The 18,010-nt window shown below is 37.8% G+C and overlaps 1 protein-coding gene across 46 annotated transcripts in view; it reads right to left on the bottom strand.

The window, feature by feature from the left end:
- Positions 1–18,010, bottom strand: part of ttn.2 (titin, tandem duplicate 2) — a 171,077-nt gene that overhangs the window by 45,787 nt on the left and 107,280 nt on the right. For all 46 annotated transcript variants that reach the window (XM_088605106.1, XM_088605104.1, XM_088605102.1 and 43 more), the window contains 33 exons: positions 17,226–17,376; positions 16,849–17,130; positions 16,448–16,750; positions 15,860–16,162; positions 14,449–14,730; positions 14,052–14,351; positions 13,649–13,948; positions 13,246–13,554; positions 12,869–13,150; positions 12,408–12,707; positions 12,013–12,306; positions 8,951–11,914; positions 8,535–8,855; positions 8,107–8,391; positions 7,711–8,010; positions 7,308–7,610; positions 6,919–7,194; positions 6,522–6,821; positions 6,132–6,434; positions 5,737–6,036; positions 5,341–5,628; positions 4,936–5,232; positions 4,546–4,848; positions 4,131–4,436; positions 3,675–3,962; positions 3,268–3,558; positions 2,889–3,176; positions 2,207–2,797; positions 2,010–2,114; positions 1,716–1,913; positions 1,299–1,595; positions 617–1,204; positions 231–533 (listed from right to left, as the gene is read on the bottom strand). In XM_088605106.1, the coding sequence (XP_088461232.1) occupies positions 231–533; positions 617–1,204; positions 1,299–1,595; positions 1,716–1,913; positions 2,010–2,114; positions 2,207–2,797; positions 2,889–3,176; positions 3,268–3,558; positions 3,675–3,962; positions 4,131–4,436; positions 4,546–4,848; positions 4,936–5,232; positions 5,341–5,628; positions 5,737–6,036; positions 6,132–6,434; positions 6,522–6,821; positions 6,919–7,194; positions 7,308–7,610; positions 7,711–8,010; positions 8,107–8,391; positions 8,535–8,855; positions 8,951–11,914; positions 12,013–12,306; positions 12,408–12,707; positions 12,869–13,150; positions 13,246–13,554; positions 13,649–13,948; positions 14,052–14,351; positions 14,449–14,730; positions 15,860–16,162; positions 16,448–16,750; positions 16,849–17,130; positions 17,226–17,376 (12,601 nt within the window). The remainder of the gene's footprint in view (positions 1–230; positions 534–616; positions 1,205–1,298; positions 1,596–1,715; positions 1,914–2,009; positions 2,115–2,206; positions 2,798–2,888; positions 3,177–3,267; positions 3,559–3,674; positions 3,963–4,130; positions 4,437–4,545; positions 4,849–4,935; positions 5,233–5,340; positions 5,629–5,736; positions 6,037–6,131; positions 6,435–6,521; positions 6,822–6,918; positions 7,195–7,307; positions 7,611–7,710; positions 8,011–8,106; positions 8,392–8,534; positions 8,856–8,950; positions 11,915–12,012; positions 12,307–12,407; positions 12,708–12,868; positions 13,151–13,245; positions 13,555–13,648; positions 13,949–14,051; positions 14,352–14,448; positions 14,731–15,859; positions 16,163–16,447; positions 16,751–16,848; positions 17,131–17,225; positions 17,377–18,010) is intronic.

Below are 18,010 nucleotides of genomic sequence, written 5' to 3' on the forward strand. Positions count from 1 at the left end.
AAGTAACCCAAATTGACTAATGTTACATAAAATCTATTGCATATAATACATTTATTTCCAGATCAATTAACATAAATTTGTAATTAAAAATAAAAAGTATGCTTCAGGATATGAATAAAAATTGTCTTATTACAGTTTTTTTAATTATAGATATTAACAAAATGTATATTACTGTAATTAGGTTTTAAAACATTCCGTTACATTCCAAACATAGAAAAACATATACTTACATGCCACATCTTTGGTCAAGACATGCTGTGATGGCTCACTTGGTTCTCCAAGACCAGCTTTATTTTCAGCAGTGACTCTAAATTCATATTCAACTCCTTCAGAAAGGCCTTGCACTTTGAAACGGAGGTCAGAGATGGTTTTCTTTGTTGCTCTAACCCATCTTAACCCTTTCCTTTCTTTCCTCTCAACATAATAGCCTGTGATGTCACTTCCACCATCATCAGTAGGTCTCTTCCAAGAAATAGTAACTGTATTCTTGGAGACATTGTCAATTTCCGGTTTTGATGGTGGACCAGGAGGACCTGTGATTTAGAAAAATCTAGTTACAATTTTGCCAATAAACAGAATTTACACATGTTTGTAACTGATATGCTACTCAACTTACCAAATCTATCCACCATTCTGACTGGCTCAGACTGCACGGAATCACCAACACCGTATTGGTTTACAGCTGAGACACGGAAGACATACTCATTGCCCTGGATAAGTTTGGAAGCAACAAAACGGCAATCCATAATGTTTTCAGCTACTAGTGTCCAGAGGAGACGGCTAGTTTCCCTCTTTTCAAGAACATAAGACTTGATTGGAGACCCACCATCCTCATGAGGTGGCAACCAAGTAAGAGTCACCTTTTCAGATGATACATTGCTAGTTTCGATTGGCCCTGGAGGTCCAGGAACATCCAACACTTTCACTTTCACATTTTCTTCTTTAATACCAAATGGATTGCTGGCAGTAATGGTGTACTCTCCAGAATCCTTCCTGGTAGCATACTTGACTGATAATGTAGAAGAGGTTGGGGTGGACTCAATCTGGACAATATCTGAAAGTTTGAAGTCTTTTCCAGCTTTAGACCACACAGATGTTGGAGGTGGTTTTCCAAGGATACTTGTTGCTGTTATTACAATAGTGTCGCCAGCCTTAACCGTTAGTCCTTCCTTTACAGTTGGATCAATAACAATAGTTGGTGCCTCTGTTAAAAAAAAAGATGAAACTGGTTTAAATCATCATGTGACCTTAAATAAATAATAAATGCTAATAATAATAATAAATACTTTTAAACATACCATATTCATCTTTGCATACAATGGTGTCAGTTTGCTCAGATGGAGGACTTATGGCACCAGCAGCATTCTTGGCTCGAATTCTGAATTCATACTTGCAGCCTTCAATGAGATCTGTCACTGTAAATGCACATTCTTGCACATTGACATGGTTGGCTTTCATCCAGGCCTTTGAAGGTAGATCACGTTTTTCAACAATGTATCCTGTCAATTTGTGTCCACCGTCATATTTGGGCTCGCTCCACATGAGTGTTACAGTGCTTCTTGTAACATTTATAACATCAGGTTTACCAGGAGGATCTAAAACAAATTTTAAAAAGTTTGTAGGTAGTATATGATTAATATATGAAAATGAATAATGGTTAAAGTTTTTTTTTTATGGAGAAGAACTTAAACAGCAATTAGCAAAATGCCACTTACCAATTGGATCCAGAGCTACCATAGGTTCTGTCGGTAAACTTGGTTTACCAACACCTGCCATATTTATAGCCATTACTCTGAATTCATATTCAAGGCCTTCAGTTAAACCACCCACTCTGTATTCCTTCATTCTCAGTGGTGTCTTGCTGGCTCTTTTCCAAAGAAGACTATTCCTTTCTTTGTACTCAATGTGATAACCTGAGAATGCACCAAGAACAAATAATGTTAGCACTTTCTATGTATTAACCAATAACCAAAACCTCTTGTCATAACAACAGAAGTAACAATATTTACCAGTTATTGGGGAGCCACCTGTCTTTCTTGGATCTGACCAAGCCAGTGAAGCAGATTCATGTCTCATAGCAATAATCTGAGGTGGAGCTGGTGCATCAGGTACATCTAGTGAAAAAATATGTACAGTAGATATATTTAAAGACAAATTCTATGAGCAACTAATTTAATTTAATTTCTAAAAAGAAAAAAAAACTTACTAAATGGATGCTGTGCCACTATAGGATCTGATTTGAGGCCTACTCCAACTCCATATTTATTTTCTGCACTAACTCTGAAGATGTATTCAGTTCCTTCATGAAGTCTGGTAACCCGGAAAGTGGTTTTCTGTACAGCAGAAGCACAGGTAACCCATTTGTTGGTTGTGGAATCCCTCTTCTCAAGGATATAATTTGTTATTTCTGAGCCACCATCATCCTTTGGTGCTCCCCATTTTAAGGTTACACCATCAGCTGTGACTTCATCAAACTTAATAGGTCCAGTGGGTATTCCTGGTTTTCCAACGACTTTCATAAAGAGTGTGCATTCTTTGGTGCCAGCAGTATTCTTCAAGGTAATTGTATATTTTGCGGCATCACTCTTTTGACAATCATGAACCAGAAGAGTTGTATTGACAGCTGATGACTCTACAGAGACTCTGCCAGTGTCAGTCAATACCAAATCTTCACCTTTCTTCCATGTAACAGATGGAGTGGGTTTGCCAGAGATTGGGATTTTAAGACGGAAGGTGCTTCCTTCCTTCGCAAGATAGCATAAATCTGGGAAGTCTCTCAAATCAGCTGCTGGTGGAACTGTAAGAAGATGATAAAAATGGAAATTTTCAGAATAAAACACATTAAAAACTATGCTTAACAATATTTTAAACCATGTAAAAATGCTTACCAATGTGATCTTTAGCTACAAAATTAATTTCCTGTGGTGAACTGAAACCAGTATCATTTAGTGCTCTCACACGATATGTATATTCCTTTCCTTCTTCCAGATCTTTGGCACTGTACTGCATATTTTTGGATCTCAGGACCTCCTTCCACTTATCTTCACTAATCATGAGTTCTACTGAATATGCAATAATGCGACTTCCACCGTCACTGAGAGGCTTCTTCCAGGCTATTGTACATGAGTTCTTGGTAACAACCAATGCTTTAAGATCTACTACTGGCCCTGGTTGTTCTGGAAAAAAAAAATTGATTATTAATCAAACATAAACAATTGAATAAAGCATTAAGATTTTTAACGTTCATACATTTTCATTTTTACCAACCTGATGCTCTGATTGAATCATGTGTCTCACATGGCTCCCCAATTCCATATTCATTTTCAGCCAAGACTCTAAAGAAGTAGCTTTTGCCTTCTTCTAGGTTGGAGATTCTGAATGATGTTTTTGGACAGTCGGTTGAAACCGTGGACCATGCCTTTCTCTCTGCATCACGTTTTTCAACAATGTAACTCTTTACAGGACTACCACCATCAATAAGAGGAGGATCCCAAGTTATAGCAGCAGAATCCTTAGATGTTTCTTTGATAATAAGATTGAGTGGTGGCCCAGGCGTATCTATTGTAAAAAAGCAAATAAAGTAAAAACAATTAACATCAACATGAACAGAACATAAAAATGTTTATGAACAGCAAATGATAGAGTATTTCATAACACAAAGTAATGCAACTTACCAAGAACCTTTACAACTATTGTGTATGTCTTAATTCCACTGCTGTTCTCCAGGGTCAATACATACTTCCCAGCATCATATCTGTTCACATTTTCACAGTATACTAGAGTGTCCCACTCTGTTGTCCTGATATCTAGTCCTTGTCTATCTTTGATGTTAGTGTTCATTTTTGCCCAAGTAACCTTAGGAGCAGGACGGCCTCTTATTGGCACATAAATTCTCATTGTAACTCCAGCACGTAATACCAGGGCTTTCCTCAAATCAGCATCCAGTTCTGCTTCTGGTGCAACTGAAAAAAAAATAGATGCGTTTAGATACCACATTACAACAAAAGCCATTTTTGTGTTGGTTTTAATCACATTCAATTTACTCTCCTGCATAAAGAGTTACTTAAATTAATTCAATGAAAACATTAATTAAAATAAACAGAGAAATGATTATTAAAGTGAAAACGTACTCAAAATATCCTTTGCAGTGTGTTTCTCAGGAACTTCACTTGGGTCACTGTATCCGATCTTATTTACAGCAGTCACTCTGAACTCATACTCTGTATTTTCAATCAATCCAGTAACAGTGTAACGTGTTTCTTGAAGGTTCTTTGGTACATTGCATCTTATCCAGTCCTTGCCATCTGCTCTTTTAACCTCAACCAAGTAGCCCAAGATAGGGCTGCCACCATCATATGCAGGTTTACCCCAAGAAAGGCTAACTGTGCTGTGAGTTGTATCAGTCACCTTCGGGAAAGCTGGTGGACCAGGTGGATCTATAAGACAGCGAAATATATATTATAAAAATAAATAAAAACATATATCCATAAATAAATAGAATTTGGCATTTATAAAGTTTTTGAAGCCATTGTATAAAATACTTACACTGTGGATCAAGTGCAATGGCTGCACTGGATGGATCGCTTGGTTTGCCCAACCCAGCTTTGTTGAGGGCAATGACCCTGTATTCATATTCAGTTCCTTCAGAAAGCCCTGTTGCTTTAACTGTTCTTTCAAGTACTGGCCGTCTGTTGACTTTACCCCAGTTAACTGCTTTGGTTTCACGCTTCTCAAGCATGTATCCAAGTATAGGTGAACCACCATCATCTGGTGGTGCCTTCCAGCTGACAGTCATATGGTCCTTTGTGATGTTGCTAATTACAGGAGCATCACATGGGCCAGGAACATCTGAAACAAATTATTTAGAATTATTGCTCATGATTTTGATTTTTAAACTTGGCAACATGCATGAACACAAAATCAACATAGTCTTACCATATGGATTCTTTGCGACAACAGGATCTGTTAAGATGGGGTCACCAACACCATACTTGTTTTCAGCACTGATTCGGAACTGATACTCATGACCTTCAATCAGTTTCTCAATAGAGCAGCTGGTAAGCTGAACATTTGCTGTGACCTGAGCCCAGTTAGGTCTGCTTGTCTCACGTTTATCAACGATGTAGTTAGTAATTTCAGAACCTCCATCTGCAAGAGGTGGCTCCCATTTAAGAATGACACGATCTGAATAAACGTTGCTTATCTTGACTGAAGCAGGTGGGCCGGGTTTGTCTAAGAAAAAAAAACATTAAATTATGCATAATATGTTAACTATTCAGAAGTTTATATTTAAACATAAAGAACAAAAGAGCAACTTAGTTTATTTTATACTGTACTCACCAAGGACTTTAAGTTTAATGTTAGCTGATTTGGATCCACTTGCATTTTCTGCAAGAATTGTATATTCTCCAGACTCCTTTCTCTGTACACTGAACAATTCCAGGTTGCAAAGATTTCTCTTTTGTTTTATTTTAATGCCTTCAGCTGCTTGTACAGTGTTGCCATCCTTCTTCCATGTGATCTTTGGCATAGGTTTTCCAAATACATTGGCCTCAAGGCATACATTTGTACCAGCCTTTACTGTAATCAGAGATTTCATCGAAACACCCAAATCTATCCTTGGTGGAACTAAATTAATAGAGGAAATTAATTATAGTTAGATTAAATGCTTACTAGAAAAAAATAAAATTAATTAAAAAAAAACACAATTATCCATCATCACAAATGAAATCTTACCATTTTCTGCCTGAACTGCAATTGGGTCAGACAGCTCTGAGGGGCGGCTGAGATTTATAGCTGTCTTTGCAATTATTCTGAACTGGTACTGAGCACCTTCTTCCAGTCCAGTAGCTGTATACTCTTCTTTAGGCACATTTTGACTGCTTGTATTGCAACGTATCCATTTGTCACCAGGGAGCTTGCAGGCTTCAACATAATAACCAATTATCCTACTACCACCATCATGTTTTGGTCGGGTCCAAACAAGGGATACTGAATTTTTAGTCACATCAATGACTTCAGGTTTACCTGGTGGATCTAAAACGATATTACACCGATGTGTGTTAATTCTTTAAAAGTAATGCATCGATCGTAGAAGAAAAATAAAAAATACCATGAACATAAGTACTTACCAACTGGTGTTCTTGCTGTGACAAACTCAGTAGGTTTGCTTGGTTTACCTTGGCCAGCACGGTTTAAGGCTGAAATCCTGAATGTATATTCAAGGCCTTCAATAAGACCAGCACATGGATATTCAGTAGTGCGAACAACTGTGTCATTTGCCTTAACCCACAGCAGACTATTTCTTTCTTTGCGTTCAATGTAGTAGCCAGTAATTGGACTGCCACCATCACTCTCTGGTTTATCCCAGGCAACAAACATGCAGTCTTTGTTGACTTTGTTGAGGCGTGCATTCTTTGGTTCACTAGGTACATCTAAAATGAAACATACGCATTTATATTAGAATGTGCGATAATAATGCTAGTCAATAACAAATAACAATTATTCTGTGAATATCTCACCAAAGGGGAATTTTGCAATCATTCTCTCAGATGCAATCGGATCTGACACGCCAAAACGGTTCTCAGCACGGACACGGAAGATGTACTCCTTCCCGGGTACAAGTTTTCCAACTCTGCAGCTTGTCTTAGTGACAGAGGCAACGGCAGTAATCCAGTCACCTCTACTCACATCACACTTCTCAACCACATAATTAGTAATATTGCTCCCTCCATCTTCACGTGGCATGTGCCAGGATAGACTGCAAGCGTCAGCATCAATATCACTGATCTCAAATGGTGGTTCTGGTGGTCCAGGTATATCTGTAATACAAAGCAAGATTATTGGATTATTATTACTTTGTTATTTGTAGTAATATCATTATTAACAGTATTTCTATTGGTTTTCTGAAATACTCACCCATTATTACAACTCTCAGGTTCTGGGAAACTAGTCCAGAGCTATTTTCAGCAGAAAGATTGTAATAACCGCTATCCTTCCTTGACACATCTTTGATAATGAGTACACAGGAGTTCTGAGACTTATGGACTGCCAGGCGACTAGAAGAAACCACATCCTCTTCTCCTTTCTTCCATTTGCATACTGGTGCTGGTTTTCCAGACACATACGCTTCCACTCTTAGTTTCTGTCCAGCTTTAGCAGACACTGTGTCAGGCATGACAATCCTTGGTGGCACTAAATGAAACAAAATAAAGATTTTAAAACTGTATTTTTGTATGTACAAAACATAATGACAGGGGAAGGGTAAAAAAGAGACGATAATAATTTAAACAAAAATATGAACTTACTGAGTTGTTCTTTGATCTCAAACACTCCTTCTGCTTCTCTTGGCAGACTGCAACCCACTAGGTTTCTTGCTGCCACTCTAAATTTGTACTTTTTGCCCTCCTTTAATCCAACCACAACAATACTCAGATCTTTAACAACTGAATATGGTGTCCACCGCTCATCAGGCTGGCCATCTTCAATATAATCTATTATGTAGCCATCAATTTTAGCTCCTCCATCTCTGAGTGGGCGTACCCAAGCAAGCGTGGCACTGTTCTTTGTGATATCAATGACATCAACTTTTTTAGGTGGGTCAGGTTCACCTGAAATTCAAAAATTACAGAAAAAATTTAATTTCATTCTATTACATTATAAAAAATTAAATATGCTCAAAATAACAGAAGACTTTAAAAGAATACTTACTAATGGGATCAGTTGCCAGTATGGACCTTGGTGAATCTTTAGGTACTCCTGTACCATATTCATTAACTGCTGTAACTCTGAAATAGTATTCATTGCCAGGAACAAGATTTATAACTCTGAAGCTTGTCTTCTTTAAGTCACTAATGACGGTTGCCCAGGTCTTTCTGTCAACTTCACGCTTCTCAAGGATGTAGTGTGTTACTGGACTTCCACCATCATTTTCAGGAGGTGACCAGGATAATTGGCAAGATATCTTTGTTACATCAGTAATATTGAAATCTGCTACTGGCCCTGGAGTGTCTATCAAAATAAATAAGCAAGTTTGTTTAAGATACTGTGAATTTAAACAAATTAAAGTACACAAAATAAACAAATTCATAAATACGTAATACTTACCAAGGACTTTAACATTGACAAACACTGCTTTCTCTCCAGCAGGGCTAGTAAGTGTTAATGAATATTTGCCTGAATCTTCACGTGTACTTTCAGGGATGACAAGGAAAGTCATAGTGTCAATCAGATCTACATTTCCTTTCCTGACAACATTATCTATACCCATTCTTCTCCAGGTCACTTTTGGTGCAGGTCTTCCTCTTATTGTTGCAAAGAGTCTGATTGGACATCCAGCTCTGACTGTGAGAACCTTTCTGAGGCTAGCATCCAAATCAATTTCAGGTGCCTCTGTAAAATTAAAAAAATAAGAAAATATATTTATTTCATTTTTTATGAAAAGCAACTTAAATATAAAATCGAATCATCTGCAGCAACCAAATTTACATGAAAATAACAATGATCATCTAGAGCAAAAGGAACGCATAGTTTACCAAGTATCTCTTTAGGAGACACAGCTTCTTTCAGTTCTGCAGGTCGACCCAGGCCAACTTGATTTTGTGCAGAAACACGGAATTCATACTCCTGTTTCTCATCCAGGCTAGTAACTGTAAATTCTGTCAGAATGAGCTGAGCAGCTACATTACATCTCTTCCAGCCTTCATCTGGTTTATCACTTGCTCCTTTAGGTCTAATTTCAACTACATAGCCAATGATAGGTGCTCCACCATCATACACTGGTTTAGACCACCCAAGAGTAATGGAAGACTTTGTGCTATCAACCACTTTCAATCCACTTGGAGGACCCGGAGGTTCTGAAAATACAAATACAAAATTAATTAAAAATGATATATTACCACATGCAGAACATTCATATAAAAATGCATAGTTATGTAAATTAGAAACATACCTATTGGATCTTTGGCAGGAACAGATCTGGAAGGTACACTTGGATCTCCTAATCCAACTTCATTTTCTGCCTTAACACGGAATTGATATTCATGTCCTGGGATCAGATTAGTAACTTTCATACGTCTCTCAGAGATTGGACTCTTGGTAACTGCCACCCATCTCACAGCACGTTTTTCCTTTCTTTCCAGAATGTATCCAGTAATAGATTTACCACCATCATTTTCAGGTGGGGCCCATACAACTGTCATCTCTTCCTTGCCAATTTTCGTAACTTCTGGTGCATCTGGTGGACCAGGTCTGTCATACTGGGTCTTGGCAATGATTGGTTTACTTTCCACTGGTGGGCCAGTTCCCATTTTATTCTCTGCCCGAACCCTAAATACGTATTCATTCCCTTCCACAAGACGAGTAACGTTGATATAGTTAGTCAAGACAGATGAAGAATAAGTAGACCATACCATTCTCTTTGTCTCACATTTTTCCAAAATGTAGTTTTGGATTTCACAGCCACCATCATCTTCTGGAGGCTCCCACATTACTTTACATCTATCTACAGAAATCCCAGTGATCTTTAGGTCTCTAATTGGACCTGGTTTATCCAGCACATTTACGGTAGCATATGCAGTAAAGCTTCCAGCAGAGTTTGTTGCAGTTATCACGTATTTTCCACTATCTGCTCGCCTGGACTTATTCATGACAAATTTACAGTAATCAGTACCAGTTTCAATGCTAACTCTTGGATTTCTGCTTAAGTCAGTTTCCTTGTCCTTTGCCCATATGACTTCTGGCTGAGGTTTTCCTCTGAGACCAGCTTCAATTCTGATGGAATCACCAGCTTTTACAACCAACGCTCCAGCCAGTTTCAGGTCCAGAACTGGTTTCTGTATCTCTTCTTTAACTTGAATTTCACTTGTCTTTACCCAGTTGCTCTCTCCTCCTTCATTCTTGGTTTGCACTCTAAACTGGTAGGTCTGGTTTTCGATACATTTTTCCACTATAAAGTGTGTCTCTTTAATGCTGCCTTTGTGAACTCTTTCCCACTCCTCTGAGTCTTTTAGTTTCCTTTCTACATGGTAGGAAAGATTTGGACTGCCTCCATCATAGTCTGGTTTTCTCCACTTGAGGAGAACAAATGTTTTTCCAACATCGGCTATGTGGAAATTCTCTGGCTCACCAGGCTTTTCCACAGGATCAATGGCAAGAATGGGTGTTTTGGTCTCTATTGTTGGTCCAGCACCAACCTTGTTTTCTGCACAAACACGGAAGAAATATTCACGATTTTCCACAAGTGGAGCCTTTATTATACGTTTCGTAACATCTGAAGAGATCATTGACCATCCTCTTTGGCTGGGTTCACGGCACTCTACAATATAATTTGTTATTTCTGTGCCTCCATTATCTTCTGGATTTTCCCATGAAACCATACAAGATTCTTTGGTCGCATAAGTTGTCTTCAAATTCTGACAAGGTCCAGGCCTATCAAGGACATTCACTACAACAGAAGCCTGAGCTTGACCACTGCTGTTTTTAGCCACAATTGCATATTTCCCATGGTCTGCTCTGGTAGCTTCTTTAATTGAGAGCTCAACAAGAGGGAAGTTATTGTTCATTTCAGTACGCTTGTCTCTGCCCAGTGCTCTTGCATCCTTTGACCATGTAATGTCAGGATCGGGTCTACCTTTCACACGAGCAGTAATTCCAATATTCTGACCCACCCTGACAGTCAGCAGGTCACGGCAGGAGATATCAATATCTACCTCTGGAGGACAAAGGATGTCCTTTGCAATAACTGACTCTGGGAGTTCTCTTGGCTCTCCCTCTCCAATGACATTAGCAGCTTTAATGCGGAACCTGTATTCCATGCCTTCAATGAGTCCTGGTACCCTAAATGCACACTGCTTGATGAGTTCATCTTTGTTAATTCTATCCCACTGAGCACTGCCTGTTTTCTGGCACTCTACAATATAGCCTAAAATAGGACTGCCTCCATCTCTTGTAGGCTTTGTCCAGACCAAATCAGCATATTCTCTGCTCCAGTCTTTCAGTTTAGGATTGACTGGTGGGCCAGGTGGTGAGATTGGACGAGATGCTCTAACTGGATCAGAAGGAGGAGAAGGTTTACTTAGACCAGCGGTGTTTTCAGCAAAGACTCTGAATTCATATGTATTGCCTTCAAATAGTCCAGGTGCTCTGTATTTGAGATCCAGAACAGGTGTCTTGTTAACACGAATCCATTTGCCTGACATTTCTCTGCGTTCAATAATGTAGCCACTGACTGGGCTGCCACCATCAGTTTTAGGCATGGTCCATCCAATAGTTATAGCACTTTCTGTAATGTCAGAAGCCACTGGTTTTCCAGGCGGACCGGGTGGGTCATACATATGTTTGGCAACAGTAGGTGAACTTTCCAGAGGCTCACCAATGCCGATCTTATTCTCTGCACGGACACGCATTATATATTCACATCCTTTCTGTAGACGTGGAATCTTGACTCTTGTGTTGGTGCTTCCAGAGCTCACAACTCCCCATGTTTCTTTCTTAGATTCTTTCTTTTCAACAATGTAATTCATTACAGGGCTACCACCATCATCCTTGGGAGGCCGCCAGCTGATTACCATATGTTCAGGAGTTACTTCAAGGATGTTAATAGGGCCTATTGGAGGACCAGGAACATCTAAAACTGTGACATGCAAAGCAGCTGTCTTGCTTCCCGCAGGGTTAGACACTGTAAGAAGATATTCTCCTGAATGTTTCCTTGTGCATTCTGTTATGTTGAGAACTGTTGAGAAATTATCAGTATCAATCCTGTAATTGTTTTCAGTTTTTAGTTCATTGCCATCAGCTACCCATTTTGGAGTAGGAACGGGAACGCCTCTCATTATTGCAGGCAGTCTGATGGTACTTCCAGCTTTAACAGTGATCCCTTCAATTAATTTCACATCAACTTCAATGGTTGGTGGCACTGAAAATACAACAATAAAAAATAATTATATATTAGATGGCAAAATTAAATGGAAAAAAAAGTAACTCATACTATTTAGTAATAGAAAAACAACTTACCAAGCTTCTCTTGGCACAGAACTGGCACTGTAGTGTCAGGACGGCCTAGGCCAACAGCATTCTCTGCTTTTACACGGAATCTATAGGTTTTTCCTTCCTCAAGTCCAGTAACAACACATTCAGGAATCGTGACAGTCTTAAAAGTAATCCAGTCTTTTGCCCCTTCTTCTTGATACTCGACTAAAAATCCAGTTATGTCACTACCACCAGTACGGTCAGGCCAGTTCCATAGAAGAGAAACTTCAGTTTTATCCACATCTGCATGATGCAGATTCTTTGGTGGGCCAGGGGGATCTAAAGAAACCAAAGGAAAAATGCAGGTAAAATATTCCCATAAATATTAAGAAAATATTAAGAGAAGATTTATAATTGAAATGTATGCTTTGTATACTCACACAGTGGATCAATAGCCTTGACAGGTTTGGTAGTTTCAACATAATCACTCCTGCCATACTGATTTTCAGCAGCAACACGGAATAGATACTGGTTGCCTTCCATCAAATGTTTGGCCATGATGCTATGTTTTTTAGAAGAACTACTCATTGGAACCCACTTAATAGCTGCTACATCTTTCTTCTCCACAATATAGTTGGAAATAACAGCTCCTCCATTATCATCTGGCTCCTTCCAGGTAAGGTAGCAAGAATCACTTCTAACTTCAGAAACACTTAGATTCTTAGGTGGACCAGGTTTATCTAGAATTTATAGAAAAAAGCAAAATGTTATGACAAAGAAGTCATTACATTTGTTTTCAATGAACTAGTAGCTTAATCTTTATTTATCTTTATCATAAACTGTATTATGTACATACTTTTAGATTAGTTTAAATTATACAGTATATATAAAATCACATTACCTAATACAATCACTTTGCATGTAGCAGTTTTCACTCCAGCTTCATTTTCTGCTGTTATAGAAAAATCTCCTCCGTCAGAGCGAACACAGTTGTGGATTTCAAGTTTACTTCCTTTTGAGGTGACCTCAATATCAACTTTAGATGGTACATCCTGGTCATTCTTCTTCCAGGTTACTTTGGGGAAAGGCATTCCCTTGATTCCAGCACTAAGTGTGATAAGAGTTCCAGCTTTGGCATGATGTTCACGTGCCATATTAGCATCAAGCATGAGCTCTGGTGCTTCTGTAGAAGGAAATGACATTAACATGTAAGTGTTTTTCAAACAATATATTTAAAATTTTTAAAAATATATATAGGAAATGTAATGACTACGTTACCAAGTCTATCCTTGACTTGAATTGGATCACGGACGTAGGCAGGTTCAGATTCTCCAGCTGCATTTACAGCCATAATTCTGAATTTGTAAGTTTCTCCTTCAGTGAGATCTACAACTTTAAATTTTGTTTCTGGGCATGAGTCAGGTGTTTGGTTTGCCCTCTTCCATTCTTCATCCCCCGGCTTTTGGTATTCAATGACATAGCCATAGATTTTACCTCTTCCATCATGACGAGGTGGCTGCCAAGACAAACTTACAGAATTCTTTGTTTTGTCTGCTGCTTCTGGGTTTACAGGGGGACTTGGTTTTACTGTGAAAGAAAAAAAGAAATGAGCTTGTTCAGCACTTAATATTATTATAGTGACTTTGTTCAAGCAGTAACCTTAAAATGACATATAACTTACCAATTGGGTCTTTGGCAAAGACAGGTTTGGATGGAGGACTAGGATCACCAAGGCCAATTTCATTCTCTGCCATAACCCGGAATTCATACTGGCAACCCTCAAGAAGATCAGGAACTCTGTACTGGGTTTCAAAAACTGGTTCTCTTGATGCACGTGACCAACGATTTGACATAGTCTCCTTTTTCTCTACAATATAGTTAGTGATGGGCTTGCCACCATCACGGGGTCTGTTCCAAATCACAAGGGCAGAGTCCTTGGTTACCTCTTTAACAATAGGCTGTTCAGGTGCTTCGGGGACTCCTATTGAAAGAAATAGAATAATCAGTTATAGTTAAAATAAGAGCAGAAAAAGTGAAAGGTATTCAGAATTAACTTTCATGCTTCAGCAAGGACTGTTACGTACTGAAACGATCTTTAGCTTTCATTTCATCAGAGAATAGCGGGTCACTAATGCCATACATATTCTCAGCGCAAATCCTAATAATATATTCTCTTCCTTCAATTAGTTTAGGCACTTTGCATGTTGTTTTTGTAGATGCTGAGGTCACAGGCATCCAAAGTTCCCTGTTTGTATCTCTCTTCTCAATGATATAGTTTGATATTGGGCTGCCACCATCATCCAGTGGAGGCTTCCAGGAAACAACCATGTGATCTCTGTGAACTTCTTCAAATACAACTGGGCCTTCTGGAGGCTGTGGACGATCTAAAATAAAATAGATAAAAGTGTATTAAATTCCTTCAATCTAAGTGAACAGATAGATTTTAAATAAAAACAAAACAAAACAAAACAAAAAACTTACCTGCAACTGTCACATTACAAATGCCTTTACGTGACCCAGTACTGTTTTCCAAAAGCACACAGTAACGGCCACTGTGCTCACGTTTAGCCTTAATAATGCCAACACACAGTGTTGTAGGTGTTGTTTTGATCTTTATGCTCTCATCTTCTTTCAGGGTTACATCATCCTTTGTCCAAGTGACTTTTGGTGTGGGTTTTCCACCATAACGACCTTTTAAACAAAATGTCTCACCAACACGTACAACAAATGTGTCACGGAAGTCCAGCTCAATTGTTGGGGGTGCTAAAAGATAAAGAATTTTAAAATTCAGTTCTAGGACATTGTAATAAAAAACAATTAGCTACAACATCACCATTTAAGAAAGATTACAAATAAATATCTGGTTGTACTTCTCAGCACTGATTCCAGATATAAAATACATTGTGTAATGTGGTGATAGCATAAAATGTTATGCTATTAGTTCTTGGTAGAGTATTTTACCATTTTAACATAACATCTTTTGACTAAAATGCTACAGTTTCAAGAATATATCCTAACATTCACTAATAACACTAATAACATACACATAACACGGTTTTCCTTTTTATTGTTCCCTAACATTGACTAGATGATAAGAAATAAATGATATGTCAACATAAATACCAAAGACTTTCTCATAAGCAGATTTGTTAAATTCAGTTTCCAAACTTTTATTTTGTATGTGATATTTTGCTACTTGCGTGCTATGCACTGGTTTTTTAAATGCCAGATTTTTTTAAATTTTTGATCAGGTGACTTCATATTTAAGCTCATTGATCATGTCCCACTCAATAACACCCCAGGCAAAGATGGTGTTCTTAAAGAAACATTTGTCTTTTATATGGAAAGGAAATAAGAAGAAATCTGTGACAGTCAATATTTGCTAATGGTTGTACCCAGCTGTGAAATGGTACTAAGAGGAACATCAATCAGAGCCTTACAACTATGGCTATGTCTACATCATCCACATAACCTCAAAACTTTATGGACCTCTTTGCCAGTGTGGTCTACTTTCCACATTATACTACAACATTATTACAGCCTATGGACCTGTGAATCATATCTAAATTCAAGGTGTATTATCTAAAATACACTTTTAGGCAATTGGTTAGAAACATATTGTAATTGTAAGGCATAGTCCATCCGAAACTGTAGAAGGATTATAGCATTATGAAAGCCACTGAAAGCATCACTGGATTCTGGAAAGACATCACTACCACCTGCATGAACTATGTGTGGAGAAAGAATAATGAGTAGTATCACATCAATCATCTTTGAGGGGAATCGTCCATTTAATTAATGAAACTGGAATGAAGGAAATCAACATTGCTGATATGGATGTTGGATATAACAACAAACAGTAACTATTTGATTCTGGATTACCAAGACTTACCAAGCTCATCTTTGCATGTGATTGGTTTGGTACAGAAGGAAGGTTTTCCTTGGCCAATGATATTTACTGCACTGACCCGGTACTCATAAGTGTCACCCTCTTTAAGACCATCATTGGTATATTTTCTATCCATTAGCTTCTCTTTAGTGATTCTGTTGAATCTTTCCTTGCCAATCAGACGGCTCTCAAGAATATACATGGTAATGTCCGAGCCTCCATTATATTTAGGTGGCTTCCAGGTGAGACTAACTGAGTCTTTTGTCACCTTTGTGACTTGAAGGTCTTCAGGACGATCTGGTACAGCTGGTGAAAACAAAGTTATTACATGATTAGTAATATAATTTACAAGTAATAGATTTATTCCATGCTGAAAAAAAGGAAAAAAGAAAACACAACGTTTCGGCCGTGGAGCCTTCTTCAGGTGTGAGTCAATTTACATATATAATTTATTTGATATAGAATTTACATATCTTTAATTTTAATTTTATGGATAAAAACTGAAAACAACACAGAAAATTAAATAAATACAGATTCTAATGCACAAACTGTATGAACATATGAAACAAGATAAGATAACTTTATACTTACATATAGGTTCTTTTATGACAATTTCATCCTTGGTCTCAACAAATGGGCCCATTCCTATTATATTTTCAGCAGCAATTCTGAAGAAATAGCCCTTTCCTTGAATCAGACCCTGCACAATGGCATTTTGCCTAGTGACTGTGTAAGAGACTGCAGTCCAGCCTTTGCGATCTGCTTCACGCTTTTCAATAATGTAGTTGGTAACTGCAGAACCACCATCATCATCAGGAGAAAACCAAGTTAACTTGCAAGAATCATTTGTAAGGTTCTCACTGAGGAATGGTATGCCCACAGGACCAGGTACATCTACCAAGGAAAAAGAAAGAGTGTATTTTAAATTTGATATTTTCTTTGCTTTGGGATCTATACATTTATAGAGGTCAAAAATATTTCAAAGTACTCACCTAATACATCAACAATGATAGCCTTCTTTCTTTCACCTCCTTCATTCTTGGCAGTTAAAGTGTAGATACCTTGATGTCTTCTCATGCATTTCTTTATTACCAGAGCAGAGCTAATTGCTGTGGTTTCAATAACAGCTTCCTCTGGTAAAGGACCATCATCTCTAGACCATGTGATCTGAGGAGCAGGCTTTCCTGATACATAGGCCAGTATGCGGATTACACCACCAGCATGAACAACTATCCTCTCCTTTACACTTGCATCCAAATCAACTTCAGGAATAACTAAAAAGAATGAAAGCATTGTTAGTTTCCTAAAATCCCTTGCACACACAGAAAGTGTGATTTTCAAATAAACACAAAATATGTCGCTGACTTACTTGTTCTGTCTTTAACTTCAATAACTTCAGAAACATCTCCAGGTTCACCAACACCTGCAGCATTTACTGCTCTTACTCTAAACCTGTAAAGTGTATGTTCTTTCAGTCCAGCAACCACTAACTTTGTGCCTCTTACTTCTTTGTCTTTGGCCTGAAATAAAAAAATGAAAAAAGTTTAAAAAGTACCCTACTGTGTATATGCTTTATTGTTCTTTATTTTTGCCTCAAAGCTTTTCCTTCTTTATGCAGTAATACAATTTTATGTGTATTTTTTTTAATGCTGAAATGCTGGTTATTTTGTTTTATGATAACAGTTAATCCTGATAGATATGTAATTTGTAGTACAAAAGGTAGCATGTATGGATGTACAGAAGGGCCAAATGAGGCTAATCTAAAGGACAGTGAGTAATCAAATTAGATTTGTAAGTGTGATGGATTAGCTAATAGTTTACCTTGAAATTTTACAGATTTTTGCATATGTGTCACATGTGATGTGTCACACTAGAAGCAATTCTCCCACGTGAAACCCATGTGAACACGAGAGGAACATACAAACTCCACACTGATGCAGTTTTTGGCAACTTATCAATATCAGTTTGAATTAAAGATTGCTAAATGACAAGACTGTTTTCTTCTCATCCAAGCTAAGTAGTATTTGTATCATTGAAAGTTATTATTGATAAAAGAAAAAAACTATTTGAGGTTCGGAAATTGCTCATGGTCATAATATACTGGAACTTCTTATTGTGTCTAAGATATCTTTTGTACAACAATGTATTAATACT

The sequence above is a fragment of the Lepisosteus platostomus genome, chromosome 14 (genome assembly GCF_059453375.1).
Source record: "Lepisosteus platostomus isolate fLepPlt1 chromosome 14, fLepPlt1.hap1, whole genome shotgun sequence".
Taxonomy (NCBI): Eukaryota; Metazoa; Chordata; class Actinopteri; order Semionotiformes; family Lepisosteidae; genus Lepisosteus; species Lepisosteus platostomus.